This window comes from Capra hircus, chromosome 28, assembly GCF_001704415.2.
Source record: "Capra hircus breed San Clemente chromosome 28, ASM170441v1, whole genome shotgun sequence".
NCBI lineage: Eukaryota > Metazoa > Chordata > Mammalia > Artiodactyla > Bovidae > Capra > Capra hircus.
This window is the reverse complement of record NC_030835.1, coordinates 6330476-6351130: the sequence shown is the minus strand read 5'-3', so window position 1 is coordinate 6351130 and position 20655 is coordinate 6330476. Positions and strand designations below refer to the sequence as shown.

Below are 20655 nucleotides of genomic sequence, written 5' to 3'. Positions count from 1 at the left end.
TGAAATCAAGTATGAGAAGTAGCTTCAGAGAAGAATAATTACCTTATGAAAACCAAGCTCATATTGAATATTTGAGAATTTAGAGATTTGGGAATATTTGTTAAAACCTAGAAAATTTATTAGAAAATGTATTTCTACTTTCGAAATTTAATGCATCCATGAATTTAAGTTTAATCCTGATATATTAATGTAGATGTTGTATTGGAGAGAATACTTTTTTAGTGTATTATTTTAAATATTGAAATTTTACATATATCACAAGTTCTTATATTAAAAACTAACAGGGATTATGTGTAATGTGAATACAGTAATTTTTAGATTGCTATAGCTATGACTGCTGGTTAAAACATTCTGTTTTTCATGTCCATGAAACACATTACCCTTAGTTTTTATTTCCTCTTATTCAACATGTATGTTATTGTATGGAACAAAGGAAACTTTAAAATTTAAAAAACAAAATTAAAAAAAAGATTTTTTTTAAGGTAGTTTAAGATTAGGAAATATGTGCTGTGTTTAAGACTTTGGTAAAACCTTGTTTAATCTTTACTGGAAAAGGTGGTTTATCAGCAATGTAAAAACAAAAGAAGAATAACACTATATTTGTCTTAACTATCTGCTGGAACTTCCCAGAAATAGGAGTCCAGGGGTATATCTAAACTGGGAATTAATGAGGGTAACAGCTAAAAACAGATGTGAAGTTTAAGAGAGTAACTAAAATTAAAAGCTAAAGATCAATCAGTGCAGAAAAGTAAAATAAGTACAATTTTTTCCAGGCAAGACCTTTCCCTGGAAGTTTTGTTTCTACTCTAGTTCCTAAAGAATAAGCTTTACATAACCAATGTGTAAAATACACAGAAGGAGGGAGTGCAGAGGATAACTGTGTTAATGACAGCTAGAATTGATTGAAATTTTCAGTGAAAGCAAATTCACTATCTGAGATGAGTAAAAGTCAAAAGGCTTTGTGATAATAAATGATTTGTAATAATCACTGTAATAATATCATAATCTTTATTTCTTTCTGAAATTATATTGTATATCTTTTCCCTCCAACTTCTTCCCCTGCCCTTCCAGAGGCTCTCCCTATAGAGAATCTCCTTTGGGTCATTTTGAAAGCTATGGAGGGACCCCCTTTTTCCAGGCTCAGAAGATGTTTATAGATGTACCAGAAAATACGGTGATACTGGATGAGATGACCCTTCGGCATATGGTTCAGGATTGCACTGCTGTAAAAACTCAGTTACTCAAGCTGAAACGGCTGCTGCATCAGGTTAGTATATAGGGAACATTTTCAGCTCTGATATTTTGAATTGCAAATGGATTGACTTTACTATTTTTTTAAAGTAAAGTTGAGTTTCTAATGACTATTTAGATTTGTGGAGAAATAATGGTCATAAATAGTACCGAACAGAAACTCTTCTGAGGGGAGAAAAAGACTTGGGGTTTTGCATGATGGTCTCTGTAAAGTCACCAACATTTATGAGCTATATAATATTTGGTGAGCTCTCTGCTTCTGTTTCCTCATTTTCATAGTACCTATGTTGTAAGGTTGTTAAGAGAGCTAGAGTTCATGGTTACAAATTGAGTGATTTAATACCTGAAACATAGTAGGTGTTCAGTCATCAGTGCCACTATACTTCAGCACTATACTGCTACTATAATTTCAGCTCAGTGAGAAATAAGAAACAGCATTTTATATAATCATAGTTACATAATCCCACTTTGGTTTGAAACCTTCGAGTTTAAACTTCCCCAGTCTTCTCATTTTTTTTGGAGAAAACAGGGACTCAGAGCAGTGATGCGCTCGTCCACGTGGTGAGCTGATAGTAGAAGCTGGCTTCTAATTCAGTAGTATTTTCTTGGTTTGAACAGTTAACACAGACAGTTAACAGTTAACACAGACACAGAGTTTACACCTTAGTTTAACTGTAACTGCTGTGCGACCCCATAGATAGACGGCAGCCCACCAGGTTCCCTCGTCCCTGGGATTCTCCAGGCAAGAACACTGGAGTGGGTTGCCATTTCCTTCTCCAATGTATGAAAGTGAAAAGTGAAAGTGAAGACGCTCAGTCGTGTCTGACTCCTATCAGGCTCCTCTGTCCATGGGATTTGCCAGGCAAGAGTACTGGAGTGGGATGCCATCGCCTTCTCTGAACTGTAACGAAGAGATACACCCAGACACAAAACAGGGTAAAGCTAGTACTAACTCCAAATACATATTTAACACATTTCAGCTACTTCTCACCTCTTCTACCTTTTCTTTCCAATGTCTCTGAAGCTCCTGATAAAGAAATCTTCTGAAGATTTCAAATTGACTTTATCCTTTGTTTATGTAGTGAAAACAAAATTATGAGAAGAAAATTGCAGAGTCTGTTTAGGATATCTTTAACATTTCCCAAAATGCTGATAGAAGTTAAAAGCTGAATTAGTCCAGTATTTTGTATAACAGCCTCTTAATTTGTCCCTTTTAGTAATTATAAAAACTTCAGTGTGATACATGTACATGGTTTTAAAAAAATCACATAGTATCCAGAAGCTTAATGAAACAAGCAATATTTCTGTCCTTCTCCCCACATGAGCCAGCCTTTTCTAATCTGAACAGGTTACTAAGTGTCTTTAGAATTATCATACACGGATTTCTTTCATCATCTTCTAGGATTGAGACTGTTATTTCTTGGATAATTTATCTTCTTTTTTCTTAGTTTGCTCTTGTATTTAGCAGGAGTATATCCTTAATTTACTTCCTAAGAGAGGGCAAATGGATGGTACTTTTTTTCTAGCTGATATGTCATTGAAATCTCTTTATCTACCCTCATATTTAGTTTATAGTAATAGTTTGGCAGGGATGGAATACTTTGGCTCGTGTAGAAGTGAGTGTTTCCTTAGAAATTTGAAGTAATTTCTTTTCTAGAATCCAGTTTAGCCACTGAGAAAAGTCTGCTACATTCTAATCCATCTTACCTTGTGTTTTGTCTGTTTTTAATCTCTCTGGGAGATTTTTAGTCTGTTATTTCTGGCAGTTTGCAGTTTCAGTGATGTCCTGGGATTTAAATTTTGTTGTACTTGTTTGTATTCACTTAATGTATGGGTAATCACTGAGTTTTATGAAGATTCATGTAGTGTGAAATTTCCTTAAGTCATTTCTATGATTGTTTTATTTATCCTGTTTTCTCTGGGTGTCTGAGTGTATCTTTCTGGAATTCTTGGTAATCCAAACTAGAATTTATGAGTTTTCAGTCTTTTTTTCTTTCATATTTCCCTTTTCTTTGAGTTTGATTATGTTTTCTGATGTATTTCCTCACCTTCATATTCCAGCTCCCTGTTTCTGTTGAATTATTTATATTGGCAGTTGTATTTTCAGTTTCCAAGAGCTCTTTATTGTATACCTTTCCTTTTTCATATCATTCAGTTCTTATTTTGTCTTATTTTCTTAGTAAATATATTAAGTAGCTTGTTTCTGTTGTGTTTTGTTAAGATTTCTCAAGTTCCCTACATTATTATCTCTTCATAAATGGTCATTTTGTTTTTTGTGTTTTAGTTTCTCTTTCTTTTGGAATATTTCTTCAGATATATAATGAGTCTTGTTTATTAATATTTAAGATTGAAGGGTTAGAAAGTTGATTCAGGACTCTTTACGCATGGGTTGTCTTGTCAGCTGGCTGGCTTCACTTTACAGTGACACATGAATATTAGTGGACCCTCAGTACTTAACTAAGTGGAGTGTTTTTCCTTCTCAGGTTGTTACTGTTTCTCCAGAGAAGAAACTACTTTTTTTTCTTCTTGGAATAGAGGTAGAAGACTGGGAATCTATTCTTGCCTTATGCAGACTTCCAGTTAATTCTCATATTTCTAACCCACATGAGCATGAGTGGTTTTGCTCATCCATTTTCTTCACTGTTAGTTCATTATTTTCCCTGTTTGCTTTTATCATATTTTCACATTCAGCATCTGTTTTGACCTTGGAGTGAGAAATGAAAAATGTGGAGTAGTGAAAAGTACATGATGGTATCTCTTTGATATTTTTCTTTGGGATTACAAAATATTTGATCCTGATGATTCATACCCTGTCTCCCTGGCATGAGCCTGCGTGTTTCATGAACTATCAGGTATGCCATACAAATGTTTTGTTGTTTCCTCTCAGCTCCAGGGTTGAGAATAAAGCCAGTAGTGTGTCTCTCACACAGTTCTCTTGTCTGTCGGTCTCTGGCTGTCTCTGTTCCTCTCTCTGTCTCTGTCTCTGTGTGTGGGGGGAATGGACGCATGGGTGCAGCGCCAGGTGGATGGACTGTTCACAGCAGTAGCACCTGCGTGAGTGCACTGCGAGTTGAGGAGCTGCTGAATGATCGCCACGTGGTGGCAGAGAACCACAGGAAAGTCAGGGAACTCAGACTTTTTTCATCATAACAGGAGAACCAAGTTCATGATACGTAAAAAGAGCGTATACAGTGTAAGGGTACCCTTTAATGGATAACAGGACACAGTTTCATACTCACCACCCAGGTTAAGGGATGAGACATTAAGAAGTGTTCATTCTTCACTGCAGTATCTTCCCTTTCCAGAATCTAGTACTTCCCTCGTTTCTTTTTCTGTTAATTTTTGGCTGTCTCTGTTGGCTCAGATTGTAAAGCATCTGCCTGCAATGTAGGACACCCAGGTTCGTTTTCTGGGTCGGGAAGATCCCATAGAGAAGGGAATGGCAACTCACTCCAGTATTCTTGGCCTGGAGAATATTATGGACAGAGGAACCTGGTGGGCTACAGTTCATGGGGTCACAGAGTCTGACATGACTGAGTGACTAACTCTTTCACTGTCTGTCTCCCTATAAATATACTAGTTTTGTCTCTTAGAGCTTCATATAAATGAAATTATACTTAAGTATTTCTCTGTGAATTGCTTCTTCCATTCAGCATTTTATTTAAGGTTCTTTGATATTTATGTTCTGCTTCATTAATTTTCATTTTTTTAGTCTCCAATTCTGAACAGTTTCTTTCTCCATTTTACTATTGATGTCCATTTTGTTTTTTTTCCAGGGTTTTGTTTTTTTTTTTTTTTGCTATGACAAATGATATGAAGTATTCCTGGTATACATGTGTGACAATTCGTCTGGAATAACTAACTAGGAGTGAAATTTCTGTGTCATGGAGCATAGAAATATTCCAGAAATAGGAAGCTATTTCCCCAAATTGTTCAGTCTGTTTCACTCTTTTCAAATAGTAAATGCTTTTTTGCATTGTTCTACATCTGAGCACCACTTGGTATTATCAGGCTTCTTAATTTTTGTCATGTGATGGGACTCTAGTGGTGTTTAATTGTGGCTTTATTCTGCATTTCAAAATCAGGAAATTTGAAACATTGACACATTACTACCATTTAATCCTCAGAGCCTGTTCAGATTTTGCCCTTTGTCTTGGGGTTCAATTCAGTTTGGCTGCTCAGTTGTGTCCGATTCTTTGCAACCCCATGAACTGCAGCACACCAGGCCTCCCTATCCATCACCAACTCCCAGAGTCCACCCAAACCCCTGTCCATTGGTCGGTGATGCCATACAACCATCTCATCCTCTGTTGTCCCCTTCTTCTCCAACCTTCAGTCTTTCCCAGCATCAGGGTCTTTTCAAATGAGTCAGCTCTTTGCATCAGGTGGCCAAAGTATTAGAGTTTTAGCTTCAACATTAGTCCTACCAGTGAACACCCAGGACTGATCTCCTTTAGGATGGACTAGTTGGATCTCCTTGCAGTCCAAGGGACTCTCAAGAGTCTTCTCCAACACCACCACAGTTCAAAAGCATCAATTCTTCGGCGCTCAGCTTTGTTTATAGTCCAACTCTCACATCCATACATGACCACTGGAAAACCATAGCCTTTGTTGACAAAGTAATGTCTCTGCTTTTTAATATGTTGTCTAGGTTGGTCATAACTTTCCTTCCAAGGAGTAAGCGTCTTTTAATTTCGTGGCTGCAGTCACCACCTGCAGTATTTTGGAGCTCAGAAAAATAAAGTCAGCCACTGTTTCCCCATCTCTTTGTCTTGATGTAGTATTCTTTATAACAGAAAGATCTGGTTTACCATCACATGTTGCTTTTAAAAGTTGTCATGTTTTTGTAGATTTCTTCCAACTGTGGTACTTCCTCAGTTTTCTTTTCACTTTGATGACCATAATATATTTACTCTTTTAACCAATTCTGCTGACAATGGCACCTCACTCCAGTACTCTTGCCTGGAAAATCCCATGGACGGAGGAGCCTGGTGGGCTGCAGTGCATGGGGTCGCAAAGAGTCGGACACGACTGAGCGACTTCACTTTCACTTTTTACTTTCATGCATTGGAGAAGAAAATGTCAACCCACTCCAGTGTTCTTGCCTGGAGAATCCCAGGGACGGGTAGCCTGGTGGGCTGCCGTCTCTGAGGTCACACAGAGTCGGACACGGCTGAAGTGACTTAGCAGCAGCAGCAGCTGACTATAATCAGCTTCTCACCACCTCTCTTGTACACTTGACCTCCTCACCTCTCTAAGATTCTGAATCTCCATGCCTGGCTACTCTCCCGTGTACACCTTCCTCACCCTACTTGGGCTCTGACTCCTTGTCAACCTCATGGATTCTGACACACCACACCAGTCTTCTTTTCCTGTGGATGCCACTTCACTCTGCTTGGGCTTGACACTACAGATGTCAGTTGATGCCTGCACATGGGTGCCTTCTTAACCCTACTTGGGTCTGGCACCTGACACTGGGCCTTTTCCTGCAGAGATGCCCTGTTCATGCTGCTTGAGCTCTTGTAGCTCTCTAAAGGCCCTCCTGTGGGAGTGTGCCCACTCTACACCACCCTGCTTAGACTTACAGCCCATACCAGGCTGTACATATATCCTCCTCTTTCTATTCAGATTTGACTCTGGTATCAAATTGTTCTCCCGTCCTCTCTGTGTATGCCCTTTTCAGTCTTATAAGCTCTGACATGCCTTGGTAAGCTGGCCACTGGCAAGGACCTGTTTTTCAGCCTCCTTAGATTCTGAAACCCTGTGCTGGGCTGTCCTTTTTGGTTGGAGACTTATTTATTTATTTTTGCCTCATTCAGGAAGATAAAGGAAAGTGAGGAGGAAAAAGAAGCAAATTTTCAAAAAATGATTGACTTTATCAAGGTAGAATTTGCATTCAAATGAATTGTGCCTATTTTAAGTATATAATTTGAGTTTTGATGAATATATACAGCTGTGTGACCACTACCACAACAATCAAGATATAGGACATTTCTGTTGCTGCTAAAATTCTCTCATGTCCCTTTGTAGTCAGTCTTCTCTCAAACCTGGCCCAGGCAGCTATTGCTCTGCTTTCTGTTACTAAGGTTTTGTCCTTTCTAGAATTTCATCTGAAAGTTTTGTCTTCCTCTAAACTAGATCATGTGTGCTTTTTTCTTGCTGGATTTTTTTCACTTACCATAATGATTTTGATACTTATCTGTGTTTTGTGAGTTTCAGTATATTAGTTTTTATTGTTGGGTAACATTCCATTGTGTGTGTGTTTGTGTGTATACCACAGTTTTATTTTCATCCATTTACTTGTTGATAGACATTTGAGTTGTTTTTAGTTGTGGGTTAATTGAGATAATGTTAAATTTCTAGAATAATAATGAAAGTTAATAATAATAGATGTATTAAAAAATTAGAATTTGAATTCAGGGCATTTCTTCCACTTGTCTGTTGTGTGATCTTGGATAAGTTAAATTACTTAAACTTCCTATGCCTAGATTTCCTTATAACAGAAGTAGAAATTATAATAGCTCCTGTTTCAGGACTGTTGTAAAGAAAACATGAGGAAATTTAGGCAAGTGCTAAGCATAGTGTCTGATGCATAGAAAGCAGTTAATGTTAGCTATTATAATACTGACAGTAGCAACATCAATAATGATAAAAATGTGAAGGTCAAGGATTTTTAATTCCTTGCATTGCTTATAATTTTATGTAGCTGCCTAAAAGCTAATTCTGTTTTCTTTAGAATCCATTGATTGTTGTTTCATCATTCAGTATACTTTATTGAGAACTTGTTGAGTTTCAAGGATTGTGCTGGTAATGAAGATAAAAAGAAGGAAGACGGAATTCTTGTCCTGTGTCTAGTGCATTGTTCTTAAAACTGTGTGTTACAGCTGGTTAGGAGATTCTGAAGTAAATTTTGTCCATCGTAACTGTTTTCCCTAATAAAGTAGAATAGTATAGAAACTGTGCTGTGCTTAGTCGCTCCGTTGTGTCCAAATCTTTGCGACCCCATGGACTGAAGCCTACCAGGCTCCTCTGTCCATGGGGATTCTCCAGGCAAGAATACTGGAGTGGGTTGCCATGCCCACCTCCAGGGGATCTTCCTAACCCAGGGATTGAACCCAGGTCCCCCACATTGTAGACATATTCTTTATAGTCTGAGCTGCCAGGGAAGCCCAAGAATGCTGGAGTGGGTAACCTATCCCTTCTCCAGGGGATCATCCTGACCCATGAAGTGAGCCGGGGTCTCTTGCTTTACAGGCAGATTCTTTACCAGGTGAGCTACAAGGGAAGCCAGCAAACTCAGATGGTTTGAAGAGTTAAATATTTTCTTTAATGTAGAAAATTTAGAAATCTACAACTACTGTTTTTAAATGGCAAAATAAATCTATAGAAAAAGATATCTATATATACAAGATAAATACTTAGGTTTAATAAAGAAAGTTTTAACTGATGAAATTTATAAATAAGGTTTGCTTAGAATATTACAGATTTTAGCCATATATGACAATGTTCTAGTCAATTTGAATGTCAGTAAAATTTTTGTTTTGAAAATGTCTTTGACCCAAGCGTCTGTGAGGATCAACTCATTTCTTAAACTCTTATTGAAAATCAGGCTTTATGATTATATTTTTATAATCTTTCCAAATATAGTTTGAATCATTAGATTTTAAATCCCATAGGTGAATTACGCTATTACTCAAAAATTTATCTTAGCACACATTCTAGGTTGTGTGATGTGATACAATGTTCGTCCATTTACTCTGCTATTTAAAAAAGTGACTTATGAAAAGAAAATGAAAAAATCTCTCCTGTTCCTCCACTCCCTTTCCTAGGGTGCCTCTTGTGATTGTGTTGTAGCATATCAGAAACACAAGGGCGCTTTGTTGACGTCACTGATGCTGCTTGTCAGCAGAGACTGGTCAGTGCTGCCAGGCTTTTGGTTAGTTCATTTCAAGTGTCCATGTCCGTTGCAGCTGCTTTGGAACTGATAGGAAGATCTCAATTTTTGGAAACTAATGGAAGACCCACCTGGGTAAGATGGAATATGTTATAGGGTTTCCTACATGTTAATATGTGAAGAGTTTAAATATTAGAACAAAAGTTTACCTTTATGCTTTGTTGAAAAAGAAAAATGGAAGATGGTGGAAGTGTTCCTCTTAGAACAGGGGAAGGTTTACTGGTCTTTTTGAATCTTTAGTAAAATACTAATGACTTAAGAGTTAGTCGACTTAAGGTTAAATTGCATTCAGAGCTCAAAAATCCTGACTAGGGCTTCCTTGGTGGTCTAGTGGTTAAGACTTTGCCTTCCAATGCAGGGGTCGTGGGTTCCATTCTTGGTTAGGGAACTAAGATCTCACATGCCTCATGGCCAAAAACCCAAAATATAAAGTGCAAGCAATATTGTAACAAAGTCAATAAAGACTGAAAAAAAAATCCTAACTAGAACCCACAGAAACTGCTGAAACACTTCACTTAGTAAAGCAGCCAGAATACTTGGATAATCAGTTAACTATGAATTGTTTACTTTTGTGCAGTGGTGTGTTACAGTTTTTATGTTTTTGCATCTATGCATTTATTAAATATGTGTATTCAAAATGCTTAGAACAGTGCCCAACACTGGTCAAAAACGTTACCTCCTTAGGTGGTGCTAGTGGTAAAGAACCTGCCTGCCGATTCAGGAGACATTAGAGACACAGATTTGATCCCTGGGTCAGGAAGATCCCCTGGAGGAGAAAATGGCAACCCACACCAGTATTCTTGCCTGAAATCCTGTTGACAGGGGAGCCTGGTGGGTTATAGTCCATGGGGTCACAAAGAGTCAGACATGACTGAACTGACTGAGCACGGCACTCGTATGTGTAGGATGAAGCGTGGACATTGCATGCATGGTTGTTATTCAGTGATTTTTAAAAAGAGAATGTTTTCTGTACATTTTATGATTCCCCTCCACCACCCCCAAAGCTTAAAAAGACTTGTCTCAAAATGTTTCCGAATTTTGGCCTGAATACTTTTCATCTAAGTCAGGTAGTGTCAAAGTTATTTGGAGGGTATGTGGTTTTATTATAGATAGAATTGGAGATTATATTCATGATCTTTAAACTCTTGTGCTTTGATGGAAATAATAGCCTTTTCCTTCTTTGATCTCTTGAATCTATACTATTAGCCTGTTAAAAATTGGAAGGCTCTGAGACATGCCTTTGAGACATGTGGTTGTTCAGTCGCTCAGTTGTGTCCAACTCTTAGCGATATACCAATAACTTAAACATTAATGAATCCCACTTGTCTTGGGCCGTGCTATAAATTTATTTTATTTAGAAGAATTTTTTTAATTTTCAAAAATGCAGGTTTGGTATACAAGACTTCTTGTCTAATTAATTTCTAATTTGGTGTCTCAGCAGTAAAAAAAAAACAAAACAAAAACGCCTGCAATGCAGGAGCTAATGGGATCAATCCCTGGGCTGGGAATATCCCTTGGAGAAAGAAATGGCAACCCACTCTAGTATTCTTGCCTGGGAAATCACATGGCCAGAGGAGCTTGGCGGGCTACAGTCTATGGGGTTGCAAAGAGTCAGACACAGCTTAGCAATTAAACAACAACGAATCTTAAAACATTAATAGTAAAGAATAATGTCTATAGGATATAAATTCTTTGGAATGTATTGATATTTCCTTTGTGTCCTAAAGCAAAACTTTGGAAACTTTTGAAAACTTTTTCTTTGGCCATATAGTAAATATATTTTAGCCCTTTTAGATAAGAGGCAAAATTGATGTTACATTTGTTGTTCAGTCACTCAGTCGTGTCTGACTCTCCGACCCTGTGGATTGCAGCTCACCAAGCTTCCCTATCCTCCATTATCTCCAGCGTCTGTCGCCCCCTACTCTTCATGCCCTTAATCTTTCCCAGCATCAGGGTCTTATTCAGTGACTCAGCTGTTTGTTTGTATCAGGTGGCCAAAGAATTGGAGCTTCAGTTTCAACACCATTCAGTGAATATTCAGGGTTGATTTTCTTTAAGATTGACTGGTTTGATCTCCTGCAGTCCAAGGGACCCTCAAGAGTCTTCTCTTTCAAACACCACAGTTGGAAAGCATTAATTCTTTGGCAGTCAGCCTTCTTTATGGTCCAACTCTCACATCCTTACATGACTACTGGAGAAATCATAGTTTTGACTATATGGGCCTTTGTTGATAAAATGATGCCTCTGCTTCTTAATACACTGTCTCGACTTGTCATAGCTTTTCTTCCAAGGAGCAAGCATCTTCTAATTTCATGGCTGCAGTCACTGTCTGCAGTGATGTTAGAACTCAAGAAAATAAAGTCTGCCACTGTTGCCATTTTCTTCCCCATCTATTTGCCATGAAGTGATGGGACTGGATGCCATGATCTTAGCTTTTGAATGTTGAGTTTTAAGCCAGCTTTTTCACTCCTCTTTCAACCTTCATCAAGAGGCTCTTTAGTTCCTCTTCACTTTGTGCCATAAGGGTGGTATCATCTGCATATCTGAGGTGATTGATATTTCTCCCGGCAGTTTTGAGTCCAGCTTGTGATTCATCCAGCCCAATGTTTCACATGATATACTTTGCATATAAGTTAAATAAGCAAGGCATCAATATATAGCCTGATGTACTCCTTTCCCATTTTGAACCAGTCTATTGTTCCATGTCTGGTTCTAACTGTGGCTTCTTGACCTGCATACAGATTTCTTAGCAATCAAGTAAGGTGGTCTGCTAGTCCCATCTCTTTAAGAATTTTCCACGGTTTATTGTGATCCACACAGTCAAAGGCTTGAGTATAGTCAATGAAGCAGAAGTAGATTATTTTCCTGGAATTCTCTTGCTTTTTCTACTATCTAGCAGATGTTGGCAATTTGATCTCTGGTTTCTCTGCCTTTTCTAAATCCAGCTTGTATATCTGGAAGTTCTAGGTTTATGTACTGTTGAAGCCTAGCAGTGTGTGTGTGTGAAATGAGCCTGTGAGTTATATGATAGTTTGAAGAATCTTTGGCATTGCCCTTCTTAGTAGTATTATACTGTATACATATGTCATAGTCTGTTTATCTGTTTAGCAGTTGAAGGATATTTGTGTCTTTTTCCAGTTTTTGGCAATTATGAATAAACCCAATATAAATATTCGTGCACAGATTTTCACGTGAGGATGTTTTAATTTCTTACCTGGGAACGGGAATGCTGGTTGATAAGTATATATCTAACTTCTACAAAGCCTCTTGATGAAAGTGAAAGAGGAGAGCGAAAAAGTTGGCTTAAAGCTCAACATTCAGAAAACAAAGATCATGGCATCCAGTCCCATCACTCCATGGGAAATAGATGGGGAAACAGCAGAAACAGTGTCAGACTTTATTTTGGGGGGCTCCAAAATCACTGCAGATGGTGATTGCAGCCATGAAATTAAAAGACGCTTACTCCTTGGAAGAAAAGTTATGACCAACCTAGACAGTATATTCAAAAGCAGAGGCATTACTTTGCTGACTAAGGTCCGTCTAGTCAAGGCTATGGTTTTTCCAGTGGTCATGTATGGATGTGAGAGTTGGAGTGTGAAGACAGCTGAGCGCCAAAGAATTGATGCTTTTGAACTGTGGTGTTGGAGAAGACTGTTGAGAGTCCCTTGGACTGCAAGGAGATCCAACCAGTCCATTCTGAAGGAGATCAACCCTGGGATTTCTTTGGAAGGAATGATGCTAAAGCTGAAACTGCAGTACTTTGGTCATCTCATGCGAAGAGTTGACTCACTGGAAAAGACTGATGCTGGGAGGGATTGGGGGCAGGAGGCAAAGGGGACGACCGAAAATGAGATGGCTGGATGGCATCACGGACTCGATGGCCACGAGTCTGGGTGAACTCTGGGAGTTGGTGATGAACAGGGAGGCCTGGCGTGCTGCGATTCATGGGGTCGCAAAGAGTTGGACACGACTGAGCGACTGAACTGAACTGAACTGAACTTCTTGAGAAATCAGCAAGCTGTTTTCCAAAGTGGTTATTTGATTTTGTATTCCTACCACAATTAATGAGAGTTCCGAGTGTTCTGCATCCTGGTCCATACTTGATATTGTCAATATTTTTCAAAAGCCCTTCCCAAGTCATGCGTTGGTATCACATTCTTGTTTTAATTTGCATTTGCCACATCTGCTGGATCATGGAAAAAGCAAGAGAGTTCCAGAAAAACATCTATTTCTGCTTTATTAACTATGCCAAAGGCTTTGACTGTGTAGATCACAAAAAACTGTGGAAAATTCTGAAAGAGATGGGAATACCAGACCACCTGACCTGCCTCTTGAGAAACCTATATGCAGGTCAGGAAGCAACAGTTAGAACTGGACATGGAACAACAGACTGGTTCCAAATCGGGAAAGGAGTACGTCAAGGCTGTATATTGCCACCCTGCTTATTTAACTTATATGCAGAATTCATGAGAAACGCTGGGCTGGATGAGGCACCAGCTGGAATTGCTGGGAGAAATATCAATCAGCTCAGATATGCAGATGACACCACCCTTATGGCAGAAAGTGAAGAGGAACTAAAAAGCCTCTTGATGAGAGTGAAAGAGGAGAGTGAAAAAGTTGGCTTACAGCTCAACATTCAGAAAACGAAGATCATGGCATCTGATCCCATCACTTCATGGGGAATAGATGGGGAAACAGTGGGAATAGTGTCAGACTTTATTTTTTTGGGCTCCAAAATCACTGCAGATGATTGACTGCAGCCATGAAATTAAAAGATGCTTACTCCTTGGAAGGAAAGTTATGACCAACCTAGATAGCATATTCAAAAGCAGAGACATTACTTTGCCAACAAAGGTCCGTCTAGTCAAGGCTATGGTTTTTCCAGTGGTCGTGTATGGATGTGAAATTTGGACTGTGAAGAAAGCTGAGTGCTGAAGAATTGATGCTTTTGAACTGTGGTGTTGGAGAAGACTCTTGAGAGTCCCTTGGACTGCAAGGAGATCCAACCAGTCTATTCTAAAGGAGATCAGTCCTGGGTGATGCTAAAGCTGAAACTCCAGTATTTTGGCCACCTCATGCGAAGAGTTGACTCATTAGGAAACACTCTGATGCTGGGAGGGATTGGGGTCAGGAAGAAACAGGGACGACAGAGGATGAGATGGCTGGATGGCATCACCGACTCAATGGACCTGAGTTTGAGAAAGCTCCAGGAGTCAGTGATGGACAGGGAGGCCTGGCGTGCTGCAATTCATGGGGTTGCAAAGAGTTGGACACGACTGAGCAACTGAACTGAATGACTAATAACATTTAGCATCTTTTCTTATGCTTATTTTTCAATTGTATATCTTCTTTTGTGAAGTATCTTTTTTTTGCTAACAGATTTTCAATTTTATTTTTGATTATTAATAGTTATATATGTTTTTTATCAGTTATGTAAATGATGAGATAAATGGATATTGAAAAAATTGTACTTTTTGGGCAAGCATTTAAAATTTGAGTTAATGAAGTCAGTTAAAAACCCTAGATTTTCACATTATCATTATTTTTGTTGCTGTTGTTAAAAGCAGTCACTTTATAAATGCCTTTTGCATGTTTTGGTGATGGTTTGCAGTTATCAAAAAACCTGCTTTGGCACCATTGATTTCTTTTTTTTTTTTTCCTGCATGTTTTAAATTGGCTTCACTGATTTCTGTTTCTTGATTTTCAGTTTCATTAATTTCCATACTCTGTTATTTTCATATTTTTGTTTGTGCTGGCTTTATTTTGTTCCAGTTATGGATTTGACAACTTTGCTTTAATATAAGTATTGGGTACAATAATTTTTCCCTGTAAGCACTGCTTTAATTGCATTCCACAGATTTTGATATGTGGTTTCATTTTCCTTTCAACTGAAAATATTTTCTTATTTACCTTGGTACTTCTTTTGACCCATGGATTAAAGAAGTTTCTTGTTACTTTCTAAGTGTTTGAAGATTATTTTTCTGGTTTTGATTTTCTAGTTAATATTCCGTTTTGTTCACAGAGCACATTCTATTTTCTATTCTTTTAAGTTGAATTATTCAAATATGTAGGTTCATGTCTTTCACCAGATATGAAGTGTATTTATCCATTATCTCTTCAAAAATCTTTGCCGTGAGCTCTACCTTCTATGACCTCAGTGATATAAATATTAGATCTCTTGTTATTGTCCTATAACGCCTGCACCAAGCTCTGTTTTCTGCCCCTCCCCCATCTTTTTTTGTCTTTATTGTTCAGATTGGATTTCTGTTGATCTATTTTTATGTTCAATCTGTAACTCAAATGCTGATACTGTATTTAGTCCATCTAAGTACCATAGTATTTAGTGCATCTAGTATTTAATGCATCTAGTGCACTAAAAATTTTTGGTTATTGAACCTTTGCAGTTCTGACATTGTCATTTTCCACTTTGTGTGTTAAGTCTTTGCTGAGACTTTCTCTTTCTGTTCCCTTTAAGAGTTCACCCTTACTTTTGTAGAATTTTTATAATAACTATTAAAATCTCTTATAGTTAATTTTTTTGTTACTTAATTTTAACTTTTTAGTCTTGTCATTGATGTTCGTTGTCTTTTCCTGTGTGTTTCAAGGCTTTCTTTCTTTGTACACTGAGTAGTTTTGGATCATATCTTAGATGCTTGACTGTTGTGTTCAGTTCAGTTCAGTCGCTCAGTCGTGTTCGACTCTTTGCGACCCCATGGATCGCAGCACGCAGGCCTCCCTGTCCATCACCAACTCCTGGAGTTCACTCAGACTCATGTCCATCGAGTCCGTGATGCCATCCAGCCATCTCATCCTCTGTCGTCCCCTTCTCCTCCTGCCCCCAATCCCTCCCAGCATCAGTCTTTTCCAGTGAGTCAACTCTTTGCATGAGGTGGCCAAAGTACTGGAGTTTCAGCTTTAGCATCACTCCTGTAGTATGAGACTCTTAATATTGTTTAAACTTTATGGAGAATGTTGATTTTTTTCCTTTTAAGCAGATAGAGTATTTGGTTGGGACCACACGGCAAGTTCTGATTAGCCACCTTTGGGTTGTGGTTGTACTGTCAGTTGTTCCCAAAGCCTTTGCCGTGCCTGCCAGGTCTGTTTTGAGTGTACACCTTCCAGTGGCCAGCTTGGGACCTGGGCAATGTGGTTTTGGTTTATTTTTCAAAGTTTTTGAAATGCTGCTTAGGATCAGATCCAAGCAAGTGTGATGCTCAGGAGTGGTGAACCTAGAAATTTATATACAATTTTCTAGAGTTACTTTCTTCATGGCATCCTGGTATTTTCTATTTCTATGAGCTTGCCTTTTTATTCCTCTACAGTGAAAGTTCTGTTTTGCTGCACACTTCCCACAACTAAATCCATGTCCAAGGCAAAGCAGTGTGAGCTTGTATTATCTCCTATTCTTTGGGGTTCCTACTTTGCAGTGGCCAGGAAGGTATTGTAGATGTTGGAAAAGAAGTCGTTTTATAGTTCCTCTTTTCTCAAATATATACTTATATATAGGACTGGGCTTTTTTTTTTTAACTTTAAAAAAATTTTGTATTGGGGTATAGCTGATTAATATTGTTGTGGTAGCTTCAGATGAACAGTGGAGGGACTCAGCCGTCCATATACATGTATCCATTCTCCCCCAGACTCCTCTCCCATCCAGGCTGCCACATAACCAGAGTTCCATGTGCTATGCAGTAGGTTATCCATTGTATATAGTTGGTTATCCATTTTATATGTAGCAGTGTGTACAGGCAACCATAAGTTCATTCTCTAAGTCTGTGAATCTCTTTCTGTTTTGTAGGTAAGTTCATTTGTATAGGTTTTTTTTTTTTTCTTTTTCTTTAGATCCCACATACAAGTGATTGTTGTATGACATTTTTCCTTCTCTGTCTGACTTACATCACTCATTATGACAGTTTTTAGGTCCATCCATATTGCTGCAAATAGCGTCATTTCATTCTTTTTAATGGCTAATATTCCACTGTATATGCGTACCACATCTTTTTTATCCATTTCTCTGTCAGTGGACATTTAGGTTGACTGCATGTCTTCGCTATTGTAAACAGTGCTACGGTGAACATTGAGGTACATGTATCTTTTCAGATCATGTTTTTCTCAGATATATGCCCAGGAGTTGAAGGCTGTTGATTCAGTGGGTATCACAAGGCAGCCAGGTACCATCTGAACAAATAAGGTATTGAGCTGCAGTTGTACTGCATTGGTCAGGATCTAGGTCCCTCACCATCATCCCAGGCATATTCTTAGTTCATCTTTTTTAAGGTTGTCTGGAATCATTGGACATGCCATGTTTTATCTGATTATTCCTAAACTATTTCAGCAAGACGTAGGACTTAATAATACCCTGTTATTTTTTAAAAAATTGGGTTTAAGGACAAAAACTTAAATTTTTTCAATTTTTAAAATTGAGGTATAGTGTATATCCAGTAAAGTGCTTAAAGGTGTACCAGTCTTAAGTGTGAAGCTTGTACTTTTCACTTGTATGTACCTATGTAACTGCCATACAGAGAGGACACAAAACATTTCCAGCATCTTTATGGGTTATAATGCCCTTTACTGTCAATAACCCCTTTCTTCTAAGCCAGCCACTGTTCTGATTTTTAGCACCATAAATTAATTTTACCTCTTCTCAAACTTGATAGAGTCATGAGTATGTATACTCATGTGTCTGTTTCTATTCAAATGTTTCCTGTGGTCAGATCTTTTTGAGTCATTTAATATTATTGTTTCTGACTCCTTTGTACTCAAAGCACCAGATCTGATTCAAATCAGATTTAATTTGACTTTCATTTTACATTTTTCATAGGTGGAGTAATCTTAAGATTTTTAAGGAATTGTCCTGTGTTTCTTTTCCCATTCTAAAACTTTCACTGGCTTTCTCACTGTCAACTTACATAGTGAATGTTCCACAAAATATTCTTTCTTGAACCCTGTTGTTTCCTCTTCTGCGTTTGTTTCTACCAGTGCATGGAGGTAAAAAGGAGATTTCTGAAATCTTAATTGATTACCGCTCTAGCATTTGGTCTGGGGTGAGTTCAGGTTGAGCAGAATGCCTGCAGTTAATTGTATTACTCTTGCGTTTTCCTTTGCTTCTTTCTGACAGCATGATGGAAGTGGTTCATTGCATGATGTTCAGCTCTCATTGCCATCTAGTCCGGAACCAGAAGATGGTGATCAAATATGCAAGGTATGATGACTACGTAGTCATGCTGAATTAAAAAAAAAAGTTTTTTATTACTAAAATTATAAAGCAATAATAACACTTTTAATAATAAATATATTTAAACCTGCAACTTTGTTGTCTTGGGTTTTGGTCAGATTTGCCTTTCACTTTTACTAACTTTTTAAGTTAAGTTGATATCCCTGTGGTACTTTAATTTGAGTTGTTTTATCAGTTGGATAGTCATCTGTCCCAGTATTAATATTGGTACAGGATTCTTTTTAAAAAATTAATTAAATCTTTTTTTTTTTCAGAATTATGAATAGCAATTTAAAATATGACTACTAGTAAAAATTAAAACTGTAAATAGGTACTTCTCATATATATATGTGTATATATATATATATAATCACAATATTAAAGAACAATATTTTCAATAGCTGAAAATATTCTTCAATAGCTGAAAATGACATTTTTTAATGTTTAAAGATATATAGAATGCAGATGCATTTTGTACTTGTATATTTTTTTATAGTTCTTATCTTTAGGTCTAGTTTTAGTTGAAGAAAATTCTTTTTGTATCTTTATGAATCACATATTTATTTCTTAAGGACATACAAGTATTCTTGTCTTTCCTAGTTCCAGGTAAAATTATTGTTTCCTTTCCCATTCTGTTTTCAAAGTATTCTAGTCAGTGTATTCTACTTGTCTGTAGTAACAGCCTCAAAATACTGGTGGCTTACAATAACAAAAGTTTATTTCTTTTTTTTCTTTGTTTTTAACAAAAGTTTATTTCTTACTTATTATTTCTCATTATGTTGCCTTTTGGTTGTAGATTAGTGAGACTTCATGTTTTTTCTTCTTTCTGGGATTCTGGATGAAGGTCATGCTTTTTGTACCTGAGGGAAAGTAGCATTGGCAGAATACATTGGTTGAATGTAACACATGTTGCTTCCAAAACAGGTCAACTGACCAGTCTTGATATTAAGCATCAGGGAAGCACAGTTTTCTCATGGGATATGGAGTGACTTTTGGGGGACAAATTTATGTATAAAACACAAAATCAAAAAATATTGGATAATAGTCACATCTGGTTGTCCGATCTTGGCTTTTTAGTGTGTTACCTACCTGTTCTTTAATATAAATTTCTTCCCATCTTCAGGTTTCCATCCTGTTGTGAGTATAGTAATAGGTTTGCAGGAGGACATCTCTTTTTGAAAAACTTTCGTACATACTCCCTTGAGAGCCATTGATTTAGATGATTTCTGGTTGTCTCAGTTGTTGTTGTTTGTTTGTTTGTTTTGTGATTGCTACTTTAAAAGTAAAAATTGACTTTTTTCTAAATTTTTTTGTGAGAAGTTTTTTACATATAAATAAATTCTTTTTAACGAAGAAATTTAATTCCAGCCTTTGGTGCAGAACTTGTGTCTTTGCTTTTTCCATCCTCCTTTAAAATGTGTTTAGTGTTGTAAGGTAAACACAGCGTGTGTTTCTCTCTTGTCCTCAGTGCCTTTCCTTTTAGGCAGATCATCCCTAGTCTTTCTTCCTTCTTTTTGAGGTTAGATGCAGTTTCTCATTGGGCTTCCCGGGTGGTGCCAATAATCCAGAATCTGCCTTCCAGTGTAGGAGATACAAGAGATGGGGGTTCGATCCCTGGATCAGGAAGATCTATGAGTAGGAGATGGCAATCCATTACAGTATCCTTGCTTGGAAAATTCCAAAGACAGAGGAGCCTGGCCCCCGGGTCACAAACAGTCAGACACAACTGAGCACGCATGCGTGCAATAGCTCATACTTGCTCTTTCTAGTACACTAGACAGTCCTTCACGTTCATCAGCAAATCCCCAAATCTGCCCATTGAGTATGGTTTTGCAGTTCAATTTCGAATGGTACACCATTACAACTTTAGGGCCTAAACTCTCCACTGGACCTGCCCTGTCAGCAGTCTCTCCTTATCCGAGCACAGCACCCTCTGCCATGTCCCTGATGAGCTGTTTCAGACGTTGACCACTTGTCTCATCCCCTTTCTCAGCCACTCTTCTCAGCTGCTGCATTTGCCTTGTGTTCATCAAGGAAGATCATCTTTGCCTTTCTGCCTCCCAGCTTATCTGTGTCTATGTCACTCTGATTTACTTTATTCCAGTTACAGGGAATAGTGACCACTGTGCTGTGGAAGCCTACCCTTTCTTGTTCTCGACTCTTGTCTTCTGCTGCAGTTAAAGACCAAACTCTGTCTGCCTCCTCTCTCATGTCTCGTTAGTGTGCTTCCTGTACTTCC

General features: G+C 37.9%; 1 protein-coding gene across 11 annotated transcripts in view; it reads left to right on the top strand.

Annotated features, from left to right (window-relative positions):
- CCSER2 (coiled-coil serine rich protein 2) overlaps positions 1–20655 on the top strand; it is a 162523-nt gene that overhangs the window by 87583 nt on the left and 54285 nt on the right. For 10 of the 11 annotated variants that reach the window (XM_018042346.1, XM_018042347.1, XM_018042343.1 and 7 more), the window contains 2 exons: positions 1072–1267; positions 18321–18404. In XM_018042346.1, coding sequence (XP_017897835.1) covers positions 1072–1267; positions 18321–18404 — 280 coding nt within the window. The remainder of the gene's footprint in view (positions 1–1071; positions 1268–18320; positions 18405–20655) is intronic. The other variant, XR_001917397.1, reaches the window with a different exon arrangement.